Here is a 22,386-nt window from a genome sequence, read left to right on the forward strand (position 1 = left end):
TTGTATATGTGCGATTTGGCCTGGAGAGCCTCACTCTTCTTTTCGACTTGATTAATCCCTATCGCCCCTCTCCATGATCACAGTTTCCATTTTTTAGTCTGTATCTGCACTCATCCCCTCCCCAATCTCCTCTCACTGGCACAGAATAGCTTCCTGGCAGAATGGAGGCATTAATTCAGGAGAGGTGTGATAGTCTCTTCTCTCGCTCTCTGTCTCTCTGGCTCTCTCTCTCAGGGTCTCCCTTTCTCTGTATCTGTGCTCTGTTTGTAATGCGTGGCCTTTATCGTAGCTGCAACAGCTCACTACCCTCTGATCCTATCTCAGATCTCAATATCCTAGCCGTTCCACCCTGTAAACGCAGGGATGAAAAATCTTGCCCTTTCACCAATGCATTACACCCCAGCATATCGCCGTACCCCTCTCCTCCCATTGCACACTCCACACCACTCACCCTTTGTGACACAAGCCTCTAGCTAAATTCAAAGTCTACAAAATGAGACCAAGAATGCTGCACTTCCTGTATGCCAGAAACCATCGTAGTAGTCTCATTACATTTGTATTTAGGCTCAAGCCTGGCCTCTGAAACCATTTGTCAGACAATAGGTCAAGCAAAAAATAATGACTAACTCTCAGTAAGCTTGAGGAGAGTTCAGGCTTGAATGTTGGGGAGATAAAACAACAACCAGTCTCTCGGCAGTGAAACATGGATCAATACGAATGAGGCTGTGGTGTAAAAAGGCTGTTTTTGATCCAGGCTTGCGTCAGCGTCAGCGGGGTGAGCCTTGACAGCTCCTGTGCTGTTGGTAGATATGGATCTGTGTTCAAAAAAAGGAGCAAAACGCTCAGGGACCACAAGCATCTTGTTAGACTGTGGAGAGTGGTAGGCTGACCCCCACCCCCAATTGCTCTGCACACAAACACAGGCGCACACAGTTGCACAAACACACACATACAAAAAAGTGTTCAGACCTCAGTTGTCACAGTGAAACTATTGTGCAAGCATGTGGTAAAGAAAAACTTTGTGGCTTCGATTCCAGTGGGTGAGAGGAAAAGCAAAAATGGAGATTCAGGAGGATACAACTTGCATCTTTAAACCCTGTGTGGTTTTCAAAAGCAGCATTTGCTGTCGCATGTTAAGTTCTGCACCCTGCTATGCCAAAGGTAGGAAGGCAGACAAGCAGCTGGAATTGTAGTCTCTTATCTGTGCTGTGTTTTGAGGGGGCGTGCCTGTGATCTGTGATCATGTACCATGTTGTTGTAGCAAGCGTAGCTGCTGCTCCTGACTGAGCCACCACCCCATGACTCCACCCCCACACAGAAGGTTCGGCATACAGAGCACTTAGCCACATAGGAGGTGGAACGCTTCGAGGGAATATGGAGGGGGAGTTTGAAAGATAGGACTCGTAGATTTAAGATAAGACATCTTTCCAGACGCCTTTTCTGTTTACTATCAAAACCACATAACAACCTCAGACATGTCAGAGATGAAAAGAAAGATTACAGGCTGTGTCGACGGGACAGAAAACTTAATTTCATATTCATCTGTGATATGTTGCCAAGTACATTGGCTGTAAATGGATTCTCACTTTGTAATGAGGTTTTGTTTTAAAATATTAGCATCTTTTGTAGCGTGACTAACTTGGTGTTAGTGTTATAGAGTAGAAGTGAATGTGTCTTTCTATGTTTGGCTTGAATTCAAGGTCGGTATTCCCACTAGATGGATGTGTTAAACACTAAATGTGGAGCCGTTAACCTAGGTTGTGTTTGGATTAAAGGAGTAGTGGCAGACTTGGCATGTGTGACTGCAGACTAGGTGTAAACAAAGTGTTTCTAGCAGTCGCAGGCCCAATTATTCTACAAGGAATGAGATCTGAAGCAAACCCTTGGTGTTGGTGTGGTGTTCTGAGCTTCGGTGTGCACTCCTGGTCACCGTGGCAGTACGGACAGCAGCTGCAGATTGACTTCATACTGTGTACATAACAGTCACTTTGTTGTCATTCCACCAGCCTATCCGTCTCGGCATCGTCGGAGCGTGAGGGCATAAAGAATTCCATGAAGTTTTGATACCTCAATTAAAGTGCGTCTGTCTCCTGTTATCTCATTTAGTCTGTAGTCACTATGATTGGCGTAATCAGACATGCCTGATTGGTGCCTCCCATTTAATTAATCAGTCTCACTGTATCATCACCTGTGGCTCATTAGTGTAATTAGAGCATATTAGTCAGATAGAACGCCCCTCTCTGCCTGCAGATGAGTGAAAGGAATTTCATTAGGAGAGATGAATACACACATACTGTACACCTTGGGTCTGATGGCCAGTGGTAATAGGATTTGTTTACCCGTGACTGTTATCTCTGATTAGTATTATTGCCTCAGTGGTCGGACTGAGAGACACTCATTTCTCTTTGGCCCAGCCTCTCATTGTAGCTGCAAATAGAGCCAACCCTGCCAAAATTCACTGGGTGAACATGTTAGCAGACTTCCTCTTTTGAAACGGGAGTTCAAAAGAATGTGGAAAGACTGGGCTCCCCCAGTGACAGCAGCGGTCTGTGAGTGCATTCATGTGAGAGCACACGCGTGTGGAGCCGTGTGCAGGAGGCTTCTTGGCCACGTCGGTGTTGAAGTCTCTCTGGGGACTGTTGGCAATCTGCTCCGATCGTCTTTACAGCTGACCAGACGACCAAATGAACCAGGACAGGGACTGCTGCTGTGGGCCAGTCCAGCCAAGCTAAGCAGAGCTGTTACAGCAATCACACAGATATTACAGCCCACTTAATGCTCTCCTGCACTCACCATATTCCATCCTCTGCTAAACTAGACAGTGTTGTCATAACCAGCCATAGACACATTAAAAAAAAATAGCCCTGTAGTTCATGTAAATTATTAAATAAAGTAATGCACTGGCCAATTAAACTGTTTTCCGATTGGAAAGGTAAAAGCCAACAAGAGCCAGAATGTGTCAACCTCAGATGCTGTGCCTCAAGGACCAAACACAGCAAACACAAATTATTGTCATTATATTAGTCATGTATTACAATAATACAATATAGACTCCCTTATGTAGCATGACAGCTTCTGCATTTGTGTTAGCTGCTTGTCTAGCATGTTAATTTGTGTGATTTATCAGGCTAGCATGATGTCAGTCATTAATGACAGAACATGATAGATAGAAAATCCCAGCGGTATGCCAGATGGCTTTGACTCCTGTAGTGCAGCCTTGTCTAATGTTAACAGCGTTCTCCTCCAAACCTTTAGAGATTGATGAAGCTTGCAAAATAGTCAAACCAAAACATTTCTAATAGTTAGCTTGTTTTTTTTTCCGAGTAATGGGGCGATGCGCCCTCTTACTATTCTTGTGCGCCCTCTTACCAAAATGCAAATTGAGTGTTGGATGCTATTCATTGCTACTTTACACTCAGAGATGGTACTGAAACCCGATACTAAATGGGCTCTGGGGCTAAATTTTGAAATACCGCAGTACCATTAAGTGCAGATGTTAACGGTGGTGTTAATGGTTTTGGGCATAATCAGAATGCGTATGGCGGATTTTCACTCTTCCCAGTCATGAGGAGAGATCTGCACTTGTCTCTCTGTTTGTGCACGAGACGAGGCTAGCTGCCTGTCACACACTCAAGCACTGTGGCAACTGGAGCTTCACACGGAGACACAGACCTGCCGCAACTGAGTCACAGTGTAGAACGCTAAACGTTAGAGTCTGGATATACTTCACTGAAACTAACACTGAGAATAGTCATTTTTCGAGTGCAACAAGACTTTTGCTTGTGTTAGCTGTCCTGCTTCGCTTATAGACCGTGGTTGGAAAGCACAGGGTAGGTTCCTCCAGCACAGAAGCTGTAGCTGCTTCAGGGCTGACACTCTTACTTTTACAGGCAGTTGATAAACATACAAGTCTGGGCATTTATTTCTTCCAACAAGCATAGAGAATTTCACATTAATGTCATCTTTGTTTCAGCTACAGCTAACGCAACCTGGTCACTGTCGCAACTGATGCTCCCTCTATTGCTTGAGATCCAAACACAGAGAGAGCTCCTAAAATCAGAGCAGCACTCACATAACATGTGTAAATGTGGTAATACAGCTAACATTCATCATATTCAGACAGAAAATTGCACAATGTTTGACGGCCTAGCTCTTAGCATGTCTCCCAGATCCCCTTTAACCTCAGGTTTGTTATGCTAGCAGGAACCCACGGTGAGACGGTTAAATTATACTAACATGAGTTATTAGTCACGATTAGTTAGCTAAAAGATTAGCTATCTGTTCATGAATTATCTCGGAGATTGTTCAGTCAATTGTTATTCAGAATTAGTAGTTAATCTATTGATTTAGTCTGACCATAATCGAGCTATCTATCTGTTTAACTTAGCTTCCAGGTTAATATCAGCATCCACGTGGGTTCAAGCAAAGATCAGTAAACTGGACCAATTGGGCACTGAATGTCTTTTAATCTGGTGGCCAGTTTTTGGGATCCCTTTTACAAAGTGAGAAAATATTCCTATAAAACAAGAAAAAAAAAGAAAATGGGCAACGTGTCTTTTACTTTTATAGGAAGTGTATGAATTTGGTTTGACATAATTAGTTTATGTTTAACAACAAAAATAACTTAATTTTCATAGTCCCTTGTCAAAACAAAAACTACAAATAACTTCTCAAAGAAGTTACCATGTTTTCATTTAAAAAGGATGAAATCTGTTTCAGATGTGTTGGCATCCAGACTACCTCAGTGTTTGGGAATTGTTCTTTAGCCAATGGCCAAGTGGAAGGGAATTGGGCTTGTAAGCGCAGGGTCACTGGTACGAATCCCATGATAGCTGGGGTGCGCAGGGTACGCAACCCCCATCACTTTCTAATTTTTCAGCTTCTTACATGTGAACATTTTCTGGTTTCTTTGCTCCTTATAACAAAGAAGTCATTAAATATGAATCATTTTGGTTTGTGGCAAATGAAGAACACATACACATTATTTCTGATTTAGGATTCCAATTTTTTTGTTTGAAAACACTGTTTTTTATTTAGACATGTTGCTTCACAAACAAATAAAACGATTAAACATGACTTGAAATCTGACAACAATTAAGATAGCACATTACAGTAGCCTGTCCTCTGAAACAAGAGAAAACACCCAAAGGTAATTGTTTGGTATTTTACCTTCGATACTAAAATGAGATGACTTACTCAAGAATAAAATGTGCCAGGGATTATGCACCTTGTGATGTCACGCTCTATCAGCTAGATGAGAGTAAAGTCTGCCTGTCTGCTGATGTGGGAAAAAAAGTTTGCTGCATCGTCAAAATTTGACTGGGTCTGAGGGTCCTGAGACTGTGCTCATAATTACTTGACCACTTGGTATCAAACCAGTCTTCTCTCACCTGTGATGTGATTATTTATCAGGATTCAGGATTTGGTATCCCTTTGGGGTATTGAAAAGGGATCGGAAAAGAATCAAAGCAGAACCCGTGTTAAAGTGATAATGAAATTATGTAATTTGGCTTGGTGTTGCAAAATTTTGACCTCTGAAAAACTATTTATTTCTAAATGAATTTACATGAAAATAATTTTGCAATGTCGTGTGAATATTTTGTGTTTTTTTCCTGTTCAGTCCAGTCCACAGTTAAGTGTAATATTATAGTACCAATGATCACATATTGACAGACAGTAACAACAACGCTGGTGATGCTGTTAGACCAATGCAATACACTTTGTATGTATGAATTCTGTGATTATTGGAATTTGGATGTCAAATGGTTTAACTGATACAACATATACTATGTTGTATTTTATATTTCTTGACAAACGCATGTTTTAATTAGGGTTCCACTCCAGGTTTCATAGAGCCCCAATCATAGAGTTATTGTTCAAGTCTGAGGGTAGGTCACACTAAATACTTGTCATTTTAACTTGAAGTAGTATTTATTTGTGAGGTGAGGGGTGGGGGAATAAATAAATATATATATATATATAGACCACTCGCTCAATTCCGCTGCTCCCTCTCTCACTACACCACTCGCTTAATACACACTCAACTGTGCCTGTCCCTCTCTCGCTGGCGCACTCGCTCATGCATAAACAAATACCTTTGTACACTGGGAAACCAATAATATATTTTTTTAAATACCGTAATATCATTTTTTGTTCGTACTGCCCAGCACTAGTTTCCTATATTTTGTGGATGTGTTCCAATGAAGTGATTGAGCAATAATTCTACCGTTTGGTCATTATGTCGTTGCTAAAACAACAAATCGGATGGTGGCTTAAGAGGCTGTCGTGACTTTTAATGGTGCTGACACAATGATGCAAACCATGCTTTCACTGCCTTTTATTTTTTAATGAAGCTGCGCAAATATTTTTCTTCAACTTGATGGACTTAATTGTGTCCTAAGGTGTGTAACATATGCACTTTATAATCAAAAACAAGCTATATATGTCGTCCATGGCATTTTACTTTTATAGTGAGTTAGATTATGTAGTTTTAGAGCGAGGCGTTCAGAATGTATTCCTTATGTTGAATGGCCCTGCGTGGATGATTGACTGCTTTATTTCTTAACTTTTGGGATATACCTAAATTAATCCTGACTGTTACAAATTTAGATATACTTATAACTAAAGTGTTCCGCTGATTAATTATATTACAATGATTTTAGCGACGTGGCACCACCTAGAAAGGAAGCCTTAAGGCCTAATTCATCATATAATATCTGCCAATTTGATGTTAATATTTTGAATCAAGTGGGTCTTGTGTCCTTGTTCTGTAGCTAATCTTTACCAGTATAATAATTACACCTCTAATCATGAACTAGAGCATTAATTTTTTTGACAATTAATCTAACATGATTAAAATGTATTAGGTTCCTTCTTTCATCAAGGGCTGCACAAGCTTGTGTGCATGCTCGAATTCACTAACAGATAGTGCAGCTGCTCCATGGCCATGGGCATACAGGCTGCTACATCAACTGCTCTGTGGGCAGCGAGAGCAAGATGGCATGTAAGCAAGTGAGATTCTTTTTTTTTCTTTCTCTAACATCCTGTGCTACTGCGTAAAATCCAATGCAGAGTCCATTTTTTATATTTTTTTATGGTTTGTGGATAAAGCAAGATCACGGCTGGATAGGGAATTGAACTTAATGCTGATGGGGGGGAAAAACTCTCCTAATTAGTTCTTGATCACACTATTTTTTTTAAGAGGGTTGTATTTTTTGTGTGTTCGGGGGGGGGGGGGGCACACTTGCGTGCATGTGTTTTGGGACCTTGTCAGCAGACTGGGCCACAAGGGCCCCTGTGGTAATGTGTGTATTAAATGATTAGTGTTAGTTAGCATAACGGCCCTTCAGCAGCGTTTAATCGCTCTCAGGGGTGGGCGGCCTCACAGGAGGTGGATGGGAGGGAGGAGAAGGAAAGGGGGAGGTGGAGGAAAGGGGGAGGTGGAGGAAAGGGAGAAGAGAGAGATTTAAGTGGAGGAGAAGAAAATGCTGGCTGATTGAGTGAGTGGATGATTTGTTTAGGTATGGGAAGGGGGGGTGACTTAATGGGTTTGGCCAGTGTAAAAATAAAAATTCAAACTGATTTGATATTAAGCCAAACATTTGGCTCTACTGGTATAAAGAATTCTCCCACGAGGTGTTGACTCAGTTGATGCTCCTTAGTAGAACATAATGACATGGAGAGGTTATGGATGAGAATGTAACAACTCTAAGTACTTTGTGGGACATGATGCCAGTCACCAATAAACCCAAATGTGAAAAGACAGAGTAAAGCCGTGTATCCACTGAGGGGAACAGTTCAGTAGAGTGCTGTATGTATGCTTTTGCGTTTCCATTCGCAATAGTACCAGAATAACCAGCCCTGACCGTTCCATTCTCTGCTACCTTTCCCTTGGGGCAGGAGTATAGCTCAGAGTAGCTCCACCCACAACAGTCAGCTGATTGTGCGACAGAAAAATGTCACTCCCCTTGCTATCACTGTAACTATCCCATTGAAGTTTAGGCAAACACCCATGGTGTTTTCTCATACAAAGCTTGACATGTAGCTAAGAAAAGCAGCCACAAACCAAGTAGGAAATGGTTCGAAATGGTACCAAACTGTACCGTGATGGAAACAGCATTCGGTTCCGTGTACATGACGAGTTTCGAAGAATCTACAAAAGTTTTGTATAATTTGGGCTTTTAATCCACATGGAACCAGCAATTCGGGAGCCATAAAATCTATTTTTGGAAAATTGGTAAAAGCCATGCATTTCCGTGTATATGAGCAATACGTAACTTTAGGACGATAGCCCCTCCTCTCTGTTGCTCTATCGTTCACTGTTGCTCTCTTTGTCATTGTCGCCTTCTTCCACTTGTGTTTGGAGTTTGCTTGTTCTATTTGCTTTACAATAACCTTTATTTTCTGTCCTTATTCCCCCTGGCTTTGTTCATTCTGTCTCTGTGACTGTATAGACCTTGTTTTCGGCAGAACCATGAAAGTAGACGTCTGCCGTTCTTTATGTGAGAAACTTCTGGTTGGGAATTTTGGGTCAGTTGTTATGTAGCTTTACACAGCAAGCAGGACAACAACTTTGACTGATAATATTGTTTCTAGACAACAGGTATCATGTATGCCGTCGACAGTGGGTTTAAGCAAAAGGCTTCATTAATGGAACAAGAATGTTTTGATCATCAGCCACAAACAAGATGTTTATGTGAATGCAAAAGCGTTGGATACGCGTTGGATACTAATGAGGATTTGTTGGTGTTGGAGTATCAAGTAACCGTTGATATAGTTGTCCGATTTTTAGGATGTTTTATTATATTCATTCATTCAACCGTCCACGGCGAGTGACACAAAATAATTAAAAATATCCTCATACGTAATATGAGGTCCCGTCCTCGTGTCATCTTCTGGACTGGCGACTCTGCAACTTGATCCAGCGTTAGTGACAGAGGAAAAGAATCCAACAGAAACATCATCCAGCTATGAGCACACACACACTCGGCAGAAAGAGATAGAATCTTTACAAGGCCTGGATATCTTGTTAATGTCAGCTCTTGGTCTGTCATCTGGAACTTGTCTCATAAATAGCTGTTAATAACAATGCAACATGAATGTGGATAAAGGCGAGCCCTGCCTCAGCCTTGACAACACTGCTGTTGTTGATAATTGTGCTGTTGTTGTTATGTAGGGAGGGGAGGGGTCATCTAGTGCAGACAGTCAATAATTGCTGTGAACTGCGTGTGTAGCAGTCTATTGCTTCAGAATATGTCATGTCCAACACAGTAGTTACTGATTGACTGACGGGCTGAATGACTCGCATATCGCTTCTCCTGATAGCGGATCAAGCTACTGGTGTAGATAGGTTATCTATGTCAGGACACTGGTGTAGTGTAGTGGTTCTGTTCTCTGCCTCAGCTGCTGCAACTAGTGCTGCAATTAACGATTATTTTAGTAATTAATCTGTTGATTATATTCTCGATAAATAAACGTTGATCAGTGTTTGACAAACCTGGAAAGGACGATGTTCTCGAATGTGTTGTTTTGTCCACAAACCAAAATGGTTCAGTTTTAATGATTTCTTTGTTATGTAGAGCAAAGAAACAAAGAAAATATTCACATTTAAGAAGCTAAAACAATCAGAAATCTTGTTTTAATTAAGAAAAAAAGCTTCAAACTGATTAATCGATTATCACAAAAGTTGATCATTTCAGCTCTAGCTGCAACACACTGGCTGAATTCAGCCAAGGCAAGCTGGGTAGTCTGCAGTGTGCCAGATGGGTCAAGGAGACTGCTGGCATTTATAGTTGTAGTAGTGACAATAGAAATAAAAATGTTGAGGACTCTTTGCAGAAAGCCTAAAAAGTTTCTTTTGTGTTGCAGAAAGAACTAGATGCCACCGCCACACAGCTTGCCAACAGACAGGACGAGAGTGAACAGTCCAGGAAGAAACTAATCGACCTGAGCCGCGAGTTCAAGAAGAACACACCAGAGGTGAGAAAAACCCTGATATTCACAGACGTGCACCGACACACAAACACATGTACATCCTGCAGTTCTTCTGATAATCACATCTGCCTTAGTGTTCCTCCATGTCTGTTCTCCTCCTTAGAACAGCAGCCATTATTATTTACTGAACAAGCAGGGGAGGAGGAGACAGCGCAGAGATGTGGGCTTGGCTCCCAAAAATAGTCTCTCCATTAGTTTCCCTGAAATCCTAAAGAGACAAAACAGAAAGCCCCTCAGGAGTTTGTATTATCTGACCTAGTTTTTTTTATGCGTGCAGAAAGTGTGGTCTGTGAGTTTGTATGCAAGACAGAGAGAAAGGGAGGGAGAAAGAGGGAGTGAGAGAGTGACAACACTAGTAAGTGGGATCAGGAGGGAATTCTGTCTTTTTCCTGTGTTCCCATCACTCCTCCTGGGAATATTTGTTTCATCTCTGTAACCAAGGCAACACATTTCAAACCACACAGCGAAAACAAAGTATTGTTGTGTTATTATTGGTAATGTCACCATGGTGAATTATTGATGGTAGTATGAATTATGTATGAATGGCGTAGACAGTGGATAGAAAATTGTCATCTCTCGGTGGAGTTGACAGTCGGCCTATTATAGTTACCACAGGATGAGCTTTGTGACTATTGACTTCGGCATGTAGCCCGCCTGGTACAGAGGAGTATACTGTATACACCAGAGGAAACCGTACCTGCACACACAAGACGCTAATTTCACTTCACCTTGCACTTTTATCTCTAATCTCATTTTCAGGTATAACCACATAACTAGCAACACACAAACACACACACACACACAGGGAAGCAAGACAGACTCGGAGGTGTAGAAGAAACAACACTAAGTGAGGAAAAAAGAGCGAACATGCACACAAAGAAAAAGTGCAGACACAGAGGCGCACACACAAACACACAGAGGCAGATAGCTGAGATCACAGAACGGGACACACACATTCATCAGTGTAACAAGGCTGTGATTTAGGAAGGCTCCTCTGGCGTCTGTGTGGCCCCTGGCATCTCCCTGGTATGTGGAGGAGGAATCTGAGCCAGGCCAGATGAGCGACAGGATTCATTTCAGGGCTGTAACCAGCTCAATAGGAATCGACACTAAAACTCTGGGGTTTGGACGTGTATAGGCATCAAGGCTGCTTACCAAGTAGACTGCTTCATAACGCGCAATGTTCTACGCTTGATTAAAAATGCCCCAATCGTCTTGTGTGCATTTGCAAAGCTGTGTTCGCTTTCTCGTGCGTGACAGTGTGTGTGTGTGTGTGTGTGTGTGTGTGTGGTTGACCGGCCTATAGAACTGGCTGTCAGTTCTCTGTGGTCCGCACCAGTCAGCAGAGATCACAGTCACATCAGATCAGACTGCATTAGGCTGAGCAGGAGTCCGTCTCTGATCCATTATTCAACAACCAGGAGACCAGCCCACGTTGACTGTGTCTAGTCTGCTGAGCTGTACTCGGTGTGAACTGCACTCATGGTCTGCATAATAACACACACGCACTCTCACACAGGCTTTTGTAGCATTACGAAAGTAGTGCAAAGAAATGCAGCGTGAAAACAAAGTTTTCATAATTCATTAGCACTGACGCAGTGTTGATTTTTTTTTTTTTTTTTTAAAGACTATCTCTCACTGTGCTTCCTAACTTGCCTGAATTATTCATCCACTTCTTAATTTACTTTTAGTTAGTCAAGACTCCTCTAATACACTGTTATAAAGGCAAGGGTGGGAATGGTTGTAAAATGTCCCAAAGATTGCTAGCCAGAGGCAGTGGTAGTAAAACAACTTTGTCTGTGCTTATGTGTGTGTGTGTGTGCATGTATGCACATACACACGTTTGTGTTTAGCTGCAGGGTAGACAGACAGCAAATGTGAGTTCCATACTCCCTGGAGGATTCCTTGGGCTGGCCTGTCTGCTGTCTGCCGGCAGCTCACACACCAGCCATCCATCTCCTGCTGCCTGGCCCCCCTCCTCTCCCCTCACTACACACACACACACACACACAGATTGACCATGGTGTCTGTGTGCATTGTTATGTTATATGGTCATAAATCTTTGGAAGTGTTGGGGGCAGGGGGCCATAGCAGTGGAGAGTGGACCAAAGGGTTTCAGTGCTGGGGTATTCAACAAAAGCAGAAGCTTGTCTCTACATGTTACTTCAGTGTTTGTTTTTGTGTGCATGCGTGTGTTCGGCATATGTATGAAGGCTCGTCCGTTGACTGCTTCAGCGTTTAATCACCCCCACAACTTTGAGCACAACAATGAAAGTTGGAAAGATTCACATCTAATCTTGAATAATGCTAGGACATTTTCTAACCTATAAAGACCAACGAGATACAAACAGTGTATTGTTAAAAAGATGATGGTGGTGTAGAGTTGGCTCCTCATCCAGACAATTTGAACAAATGTTGAAGATTATGATTTGAACAAAGGTACTAATTATTGGAGTCCTTCTAGACAAGACTGCATAACATTATACAGAGGTTTCTTTTTTTGGTCACAGTTCATACATAAATATTTCCATAAATTTAAAGGCTCAGCGATAATACCATGCTAAGTATAAAGGCTGAAATGAAAACTGTCGCGCATACCACTGAATCTTAACACAGACACATTTTTGTGCACATTATCCTTGGTTTTGACAAAACACTAGACCCTAGCCTGAAGTAAATGGTACGAAAAAAATTTTTTTATTAGTCCAAACAGGAAGTAGTGCGGGTAACCAAACAACTAGCTGAAATGGAAAATTGGATTTAATAAAAATCTAATGCATTTGACAGAAAGTATACACTGGCTGTTTTCTATTTCATGCTTTGTGTGTGTGAAAGAAAGGGAGAGTCAGAGTAGTAAGAGGGGGGCAGAGTGGAGGTCATTATCAGTAGCAGGGGAATATTGAATTGGCCCAGACAAACAGCCACAACGACCCCTGATGAGGTAACAATGGAGCAGGGTCACTGAGGTCATGACCTGTCCTCAGCCCCAGACAAGCAGCCTGTCTGGACCAACCTTGGATTAGGCCAAGCCTAGACACTGGTCCCCAATCGGCTTGGGATGCTCATTCCCTTCAACATCAGTTATGCTTTTAGACAAGAGTTGTTCGAAAAAGCACAAAGTCTCCCAAGCCGCACGCCTGTTGTTGCCCTACTTCACATCTTTATTTGGTAGTTTTGTAAGTATGCGTGTCCACAAACTTGTGCAAATCAAATGTTCCTGCACAGAATGTCCTATTCTGCTTTTTACCATATGCTCCAGTTCAGTTAGTCAGGACGTAGGCTCAGTTAAAAGCATGGAAATTTGCATGTTCCCTTGATACACTCTCAACTGGCTATCTAATCTGAGTCCGTCGACTCAAAATGGAAAGTCGTGCGATGGGACCTGCAGAATCAAATGCATTTGCTTCATTGTAAAAAGTTGCTGCACTAAGTCGATTTGCATCAACTGTAGTCCTACACTGTGACTCATCGACTCTCTATCTCTCACACACTGACGGTGCCCCTGGCTGGTGCTGCACCTGTTCTTATGAGAAGTGCAGTCCACAAGAGCACCTCAGGGTACAAACCTGGCCCGTTTCCGTCACATTCACCGCTCACTCACGCACCACACTATCAATTGGCAGTGACAAGAATGGCCATTAGTAGGACGAGTGAGTTTTCTTTACAATAATCATTGATGATGCATCCATATAAAACATACTAAGCTTGTGAAGAGCTCTGTGTTTTGTTTGCACTAAAATGGATTAGTTGATTTTTTTTCTTTTAGACTGACTTATCTCCTCTTCTCTTTATTTTATAGGATTTCCGGAAACAGGTTGCCCCCTTGCTCAAGAGCTTCCAAGGAGAGGTGAGTGTGTCATTGATCGTTTATATTGACATAGTGATAAACACACGGTACATGTCTTGAGACAATGTGTTTTATGAAGCCCATTTGACATTCATTGACTTGTCTCAGTGCACCCCCCCCCCCCCCCCACTTTCATCATTCCTCTTGAATTGTCACCTCTTCTCTCTCATTCCGTTCCCTCCTCCCTTCTCCTCATCATCCCTTACTCTCCTGCCACTATCTCATTTCCCCTCTTTCCTCTACATCTTTTCTTCACTCTGCTCTGCTCTTGATTTTCTGTCCTATTCATGAAGTCCTGCAGCCTGAGGGTGTGTTTAAATTGCATCCTGCAAAAAAAAAAAGGCACCACAAACCCCGGCTCTAGCCTGTCACAACTCACCAAATGCTATTTCCTCAGACTTCGTCTGCATGATTCGTTGGGGTTAGCTGTTGTTTGTCGATCAAGTGAATCATGAGCCGTTTTTGTTTAATGTGGAACATTCGTTTTCTTTCACTTTAATGTTGTACCTGAAGTTTTTATGTGCCTTGACTTATAAGAGGTGACTTTTGTATGTATGTGTGTGTGTGTGTGCGTGTGTGTGCTATATCATACTCCCACTGTTCCTCTATCTCTTCCATCATTTTGGCCTATTTCCATCATGGCTCCTCCTTACTGGCAGCCATGCATTTCCAGTTCACTCCCATATGTGAAAGTCAGAGGGTAGGAGTGGAAGAGGCCAGTTTAGACTCGGGCATTATTTGGGATTGGAGTGGGTGGACATTTAGCCCAGTGGTACCTTTTTCTTTAGCACACACATGGAAACGCACACAACGAGCACAAACAAAATCATCTCAGTAGATGGTGACAGTGCTGCTTTGCTACTGGCCATAGAATATTACAGTTTAACACTGGGTTATTTTCCATATTCTTCTGTTGGTGCAGCAACCACAGCCAGTGGTTGTGTAAAAATGCTGTAATTCATAGTGGTTCCACCATGTTCTGCTGATGATCCACAGTCTATTTAGAGAATAGAAACAGCAGCTGTATAATTGGGGCTTTGTCAGCTGTTTCCACCATCCTCATGTTGACACACCTCGACGGCGTGCACACCAGAACATGCTGAGGCGCTTAGTGGGTGGTCGCGGAACTGAGAAAGACATTATCTTATGATTATTGAGATAATACTGTACACCCGCGCCAGTCTTAGAGCAGCCCATCAATCAGTCGACTATTCTGTGCGCTTGCATGCCACAACACGAGTAGCTCTGAGAATGTGTAATTTTAGCCTGGCTTTGTTTGCTTACCCCTCGATGCTTTGATCAAGGACAAGACAGCACCAGAAACCAGAGGGTCTTCCTGTTGAAGTCCCACAGTAATTCAACCTTAAACGTTTTACCCAGGAGCTTGAATCTTTACTAAGTGAATGTGGAAACCAGCAAGAACAATAAAAAGTTTTAACCTAGGAACTTGAAGGTCTTAATACTTTGTTTAATCTTTGGCATTGAAAGGTGGATGCCCTTGGGTCATCATTATTACCAATAACAGTACTGTTTTCACAAGGCCTCAGTTTGGTAAACCGGTTATGTGTGTGTGTGCGAGTATTGCATGTTCAGTGTTCCTTGTTGGTCCATCGATCTGATAAGCTTTTCCATTATCCAAGGCTTCAGTCTCTGCTTCCCATAGCCTCCCCTTATCAGACTCCACTGGGGCCCACACACACACAAACACACACACCCACACACATGCACATGCATGCACACGCGCAGGTCAGCCTGATGCCCTTCACACACTATGGGTTAGATATGGGAGCAAGGCAGTGCTGAGTGATGATGGCACAAGCTGCTGACGTATGTACATATGTGTTTGTGGATGTGGATGTGTCAGGGATACCTTTTGCAATAGCAAGCACTTCTCATCAGTAACCTACTGATAACTGGTGAGGTATCATTTGTGTCACTTCATTTGTTTGGCTTGGTGTGCGTGTGTGGGGTGGGTGGGGGCAGGGGAGCATGTAATAGCAGATGTCATTGGGGTTGGTTGAAAGAGCTGAAGTTTAGAACAGCAGGATTGCATTTGCAAATCCTGGGTGGTCTTCTAATGGCTCTGGTCCTGCAGTTAACCTGCCTCTAACTGTAGGGTGTGTCCTACATTAAATGTCTATTTCCTGCCTCCCTTGTCGGGCTATATAAAGCTGCTGTACCACTGACCTTGGCCCAGTCATTGTACAGTCACGCAGCTGGCTTCCTTCATTGCCATCAGCAGATCATTTTTTGCATTGGTTTGTGTGCGTGTGTGTGTGTGTGATTTTTTTTATCATGAGATAATGCTGTGCTACTGTGAAGCTCGCATACTCTTGTATATGATGAACAGGTTTGATGTTGTGTGTGTGTGTGTATGTGTGTGAGAGTGGTATTAGTACTCCGGTAATCTCCCAGTACTGGCCTTGCAGGATCCGATCACTCAGTGTCACATAGCACATGATGAGGGTAAGCTACATGATGCTGTGTGATGTGAGATATAGTAGTTAGATAGTAATGCATGTGGGTGAGAGAGAGGGAAAAACAGAAAGAAAAAGAGCAAGACAGGAGAAGTGTGCATGCCAGAGAGAGACATGATTGTTTGGCAGAGAAACATGTGAGAAAGACTGACACTGAAAATGATTGAAGGAAAGAAAAAACTATGAGTCAGAAAACATTAAAGTGACAAGAGGCAGAATTCAAAAGAGAGAATGGGAGCAATATAAAAAAAAGGGGGGGGGGTAGTAGTTGCTGGCACCAGCCAACTCGGGGCCAGATGTTTTGCGGCTAAAAAACTAGAGATGAATCAAAGCCATGTGAAGAGATTTATTAGGTTCCCATAGGAGCCCAGGCAGTATTACATGTAGCTCGCTCTGTTTACAGTGGCAAGAACCCCTAAACCACCCATCAACTACACTACTGGCTTGGCTGGGAATGTGAAGACTTTATATTTGGACTTATATAGGCTTTTGTCTTTATTCCCTTTCTCTCAGAGAATGCGCTGGAGGAGTTGGACAAGAAACACAAGGCTGTTTAGTCTGAGTGCATGAGCCAGAGGAGTCAGCTGTAGCTCTGCCCAGTACAGTAGCACCATCTGAATGTCTTTATTTGGCATCTGTTTCCCTCGATTTAGATTTGATTTCAGATGTGTTTTCGCCTACTCTGTCTGCTTCTCATATTGAAGAGTGACACAGAGACTGTGGTAGATCTTTTTTTGCCTTGTGTTTCAGTGTTGACAACTGTAAAAGTTCCTTCAGTGTGATTTTAGAATTAATCTCTTATGGATCTGTTCTAATGCTGTCCATTTCAATATTATCGGTGATGGAATGCATGCCGTGCCCTCTCATGTTAATGGCTGCATCAGTAATGGATCCACACTGTATTGCTGCTAAGAGCTGACTGAATAATCTACCCCTGCTGTGGCTGGAAAGACTGAGCCAGCTGTTTAATGATGTCAGCGTGCTGGAGGGGAAACGAACACACACACGCACACACACACTAGTGGACTAAGACACACTTACTTGAGGACAGACAGACACGGGCATGCAGCAAACGAAATGCATCCGTCATCAGCTGAACAGCTGAACTTACTTCACGGGAAGGAAACACCAACACGGCCACTGTCAAGACAGTCATGATTGCATGCAACATACCAATGCATAGTGAGGATAGACAGATATGTAGACGACTCTTACTGTGAAATTGATGGGTCTGCCTTTTGGAGTCTGTGCATGTGACATTGATTTGAGGTTGGTGTGCATGACAATTAACCGTTACTTTGTTTTCTCTTTTTCCCAGATCGATGCCTTGAGTAAGAGAAGTAAAGAAGCAGAGGCCGCCTTCTTGAACGTTTATAAGAAAATAATCGATGTCCCAGGTAGGACTGTGTTTATTGAAACTGCTGTATGTATGCGTTTCTGTTTGAGTCCATAAATGTGGTTTACAGATACCTTCATCTGTGCAATCAGCATCAAAAAGAGAAAAAGGATCACACTGTCCCTCTGGTGCTTGTACAGTGTGCATCCAGGCATGTGCAACGCCTCACTATGTCCCCGCGAAATCATCTCCCCTGCTTTAGCCTTTAGAGGATCTTAACAGAAGGCGCGTCCTGATATGGATGACAAGCGCGCCCATGATTGGCTGCTGCAAAGTGCACACATTAGCGATCACATTCAACGCACAGAGTTTGAGGGAGGAAATGCAGTTACCGGGTGTTGCGAGGAGATTTTCAGCTTCATGGGAGCTGTGGAGGGGCTGTGTAGGAATAGGACTTGAGTTCATCTATAGCGTAAGGAGGTCATCATATTCCCACATGGATAGACCTACAGTAATATCTTTGGATTGTACTGCTCCCAATAAGTCAGCGCCAGCTCTGACGGGGCTATTCTTAACTTGCAGCGAGACAATGATGTAATGCCTGATGCACACACGCTCACAGACACAGACCAGCCTGACTAATGCAGCAGTCTTGAAAGAGGAAACAGTGTGTTTTGTCCTGTCTTCTATCAGCTGAAGGTCTGGTTAGTCAGCCCAGTGTGTGCTCTGCTTTAGATTAAAGGTGTCTGGCAAGAGTGTTCAGCAGCAGTCGCCTACAAGTCCAACTGCTCTGTGCTTTTAACAAGCCGTACTTTTGATTTGGAGAGGTGCCTATTTCTGAGGACAAAGTTTTGAGAGAGAGAAATTAGATTTTCAAGGGCACAGAGGCAGATAGGAGTCTGTGTTTGCCGTTTCCTCCTCCTTTAGTGTTTGTTTTTACTCTGTATATTTACATTATATGAGTCTATGTAAGTGCGCCCTTGTGTTTGTGACAAGGTGTATGTGTCTCTGTATGTGTCAGCGCTTAGCCCTGCATGGTGTGTCACCTTGACAGCACAAAATCAGCATGAAATTCCCCAATCGTTCTCTGCTGATCTCTCATTATCATAGTTAAGATATCTAACTGCGTCAGACACGAGAAACACACACACACACACACACACACACACACACACACACACACACACACACATGCATGAGTATCTACACACAGACACACACAGCCCTTACCCCCAGCTGTAAGCTGTCAGTTCCTCTTATCTGTACAACACACACACACACATAAACACGCACACTCAAACTGCTCTTTTAGCTGGCATGCTGATGAGGATCGCCTGCGTCTCTTGGCTGCCTGTCACCAGTCTGCCACCCATGAGCACCAATCAGATGTGATTGGCCTGACTGACAGGGTTCTCTTCATCACACTGACAGTTAACCCCGCTGTGTGTTCAGAAATGTTGGTAAAATGCCTCCAGAAAGTTGTCTTTCTTCCTCCTGTCTCTGTTTCTTTAATCTTTTATTTAGCACTTCCATTGTTTTACGGCTACACTTAGTCCATCAGTGTTGCTCTTTTTTTTTTTTCCTCTTTTGAGTGGAATAATAAAAAAACCCCACTAAAACTGATCATAGCCGGGTAATCTCTGTTGTTAATGTGTCATCTATGTTTCTGTCAGTCTCTCTTATGCAAATCTCTTGCTGTGTCAGCAGCTGACCCATTTAGTTTTTCTCCCATACAAAAACCAAAGTTTATCGCATTAAGCCAAGAACAGTCTGTGTTGATACAACGGCTGATAGTGTATCGTTCAGTTGCCTTAATGCATGCTGTGTAGTTGACAGAATGTGAAAGCAAAACACAACCTTACGTGTGTTTTAAAGAGTTATGGATATGGAATGGCAAATCTTTGTTCTCTTCTAATCAGTGAAGCTAGTAAGTCGTTGCTTGTATCTAATGTAAAACATGACTGATACTGGATTTTCTTTGAAGTTGATATCAGTATTTAAATATGATGAAGATTCAGTAATAATATATTAGCCATTATTCAAATAGGGGTCATGGTGAAGGTGTGTATGTGTAAGGAAAGAGATTTTGACTTTGATGTTGAGTCTCAAGAATGGCAAACACAAGACCACTCTGAACTGATGACCCGAGTGAAAAAGAATGAATAATAGAAACGTAAGAACCACATATATTAAATGCTTAATGCTGATTTTATCACAGTTACACTTTTCTTTCTTGTAAATTATAGTCTCAAGAAATATATCACTCAGTTTAAGCTTAAGGATGAAAAGTAAATCACAGTTGAACCATCACAATACAAAATCGAGTTATACACAGTTGTATTTATTTGTTAATCTGTGATGATTAGTCCTGCAGAGAGTCAACCTTGGCTAAATCACTTCTCTGCTTACATCTTATCACAGTAATGCCAGTAACTGTGATATTTTTTTGCTGTAACCATTAATTCTCCACAGGGAGATCAAAGGTCATGGTGTGCTCCGGAGCAGCTCTCCTGGAGCGCTTAGAGATTCATTGCCTTGCTCAAGGACACTTCACCAGGGCAAACGCTCGCTCTCGCAGGGCCTTGAGTGTAGTTATTCCGAGCTCGCTATGCCACCTCGCAGCCCTCCGGTGCGTAATCTCTACACTGTGTGTTAACGTCGTGTGTGTTGTCTCTTGTCTGCCAGATCCTGTACCTGTGCTGGAGCTGGCTCAGCAGCTGCAGCTGAAGCTCCAGAGGATGCACGACATTGAGACGGAGAACACCAAACTTCGAGAGACACTGGAGGACTACAACAAAGAGTTTGCAGAGGTCAAAAACCAAGGTTAGAGTGGGACACATTTTTTACGGTTTATACTTTGGGCCTTTGAGAAAGGCTTGGATGAAGGCTGCACATTTAATCAGAGATGATCACAGTTAAATCATTTTAATACGTCAGTGCCATATCAGGCACTTCTTATCATTTACTTACACCCTTGTGACTTTCATAAAAACAATTGCATAATAAATACAGAGTGACTTGCAGTGAACGTGTAAAACTTGTATGGAGGTGTTGAGTAAAAATGTTAAAGTTTGAAAGTGAATTGTTCAATTGTAACTGACTGAAAACATATGAAACAATATGACAAATAATTTTCAGTTTCTGAACATATTCTTATATATTCATGTGAAAAGAGGCAGCAAAGTTTTTTGGAAGCCTAACCTCCATGTTGATATATAGTATAGTGCAAAGAGAAGCTTAGAAAAACATAAAAAGCCTTTTTTTAAAGGAACTGGCTATATTTGAACATAATTCAATGCCTTATAAATTTTTCAAAAACTCAAACAATTTTACAAGGTTTTGCATTTTCAAAAAGGTTTTTAGGGGGGAAAAACATGAAGCACAATGTCATGAATAAAAAAAACTACTGGCTACCTCAGGGTAAAGAATGATGGAAAAACTGACAAAGGCGGAGAGATGAGTGAGAAGCCATAATAAAAGTGGTCTAATTTCAGTTGAAAAGGAGGAGTGAGTGAGCGAGCAGGGAATGTTTTGGAATCCCCCTTTCCTCAGTGAGAGTTAATTGGAACAGCTCGATAGCGGCAGGGTTCCATTTTGCCATTGATTTTCCTGTTCCCTCATCCTTTATCCCTCCTTCCAGCTTCAATAGATGGGGGATATTTAAACCCCAAAACACACCGTGGAACTCCCACTCCTGTTAAATACACACACATACACGCACACGCGGACCCACCCGCACACTTACACACACACACATACAAAGAGTGCAGGGGCCATTGATCCCCGCAACCTAAATGTTTAAAGTTCAGTTAAGCAGTAAAGGGGTAAGAGGGCTCTGAGGGGACTCTCCTCTATTGATTATGTGTCAGAGCAGTGAGACTGGAGTTTAAATCACACACACACACATACACACAAAGTGCTAAGAGCCCTCAGTCAAAGGCAGCGAGCAGCAAAATGCTCTTCATCATTGTCTCACTCACTTATATCTTTCTCTGAGAAACACACACACACACAGATCCATTTATTACTCCAGTTATGTGTTAGATTTATTTCAGGCTGCCCCATACGAAGCTCAGCCGTCAGCAGGCTATGGGGTTTCAGCACTAATGCAGTCCTAATGAATACAGAATATCTAAAGTTGGTGAACATTGAATATTTTACACCAGTCCTGGATGTAAAGATTAGGGCAGGAGCCGTAGGGGCCAGGGCCTTCGTCTGTGCTGACAGAGGAAGAATGCAGGAAATGAAAACGCTGTTCCTTAGGCAGAGGTCAACTGCCCCAACCACAGCATTATCGTCATCACTGCCATTTATCACATCTAGGAAACCCTTATAGCCTCTTCTCCTATATACTGTATGTTGCAAGCTGCTTGTTTTTTTTTTATTATTCTTCCTTTCTGCTCCCTCACTACTTGTCATTCTGCTGTTAATCTCTTCCAGAGGTGACCATTAAGGCCTTGAAGGAGAAGATCCGTGAGTACGAGCAGTCTCTCAAGAATCAAGCTGAGAACCTTGCCCAAGAGAAGCAGCTCCAGCTACACAATGACTATGCAGAGAAGGAGAGGTAAAACTGTCGTGCACCCCTAATGTCTGTTTGAGCAAATGTTTGGTTTGAATGATAGGTGTAAGGTTTAAAAAAAAAAACTAAAAAAACTTTATTATGAAATGCTATTCATGACTTCATTTCCTCTCATTTAATAGTCCTTAGCCTTTTTCTTCCCATGCATCAGTTG

The 22,386-nt window shown here is 42.4% G+C and overlaps 1 protein-coding gene across 6 annotated transcripts in view; it reads left to right on the top strand.

The window, feature by feature from the left end:
- Positions 1-22,386, top strand: part of LOC310924527 (homeobox protein cut-like 1) — a 58,694-nt gene that overhangs the window by 11,309 nt on the left and 24,999 nt on the right. For all 6 annotated transcript variants that reach the window (XM_083886294.1, XM_083886295.1, XM_083886298.1 and 3 more), the window contains exons 2-6: positions 9,868-9,978; positions 13,793-13,840; positions 17,636-17,714; positions 20,339-20,476; positions 22,094-22,217. In XM_083886294.1, the coding sequence (XP_083742420.1) occupies positions 9,868-9,978; positions 13,793-13,840; positions 17,636-17,714; positions 20,339-20,476; positions 22,094-22,217 (500 nt within the window). The remainder of the gene's footprint in view (positions 1-9,867; positions 9,979-13,792; positions 13,841-17,635; positions 17,715-20,338; positions 20,477-22,093; positions 22,218-22,386) is intronic.

The sequence above is a fragment of the Microchirus variegatus genome (assembly GCF_963457635.1).
Source record: "Microchirus variegatus genome assembly, chromosome: 3".
NCBI classification, from domain to species: domain Eukaryota; kingdom Metazoa; phylum Chordata; class Actinopteri; order Pleuronectiformes; family Soleidae; genus Microchirus; species Microchirus variegatus.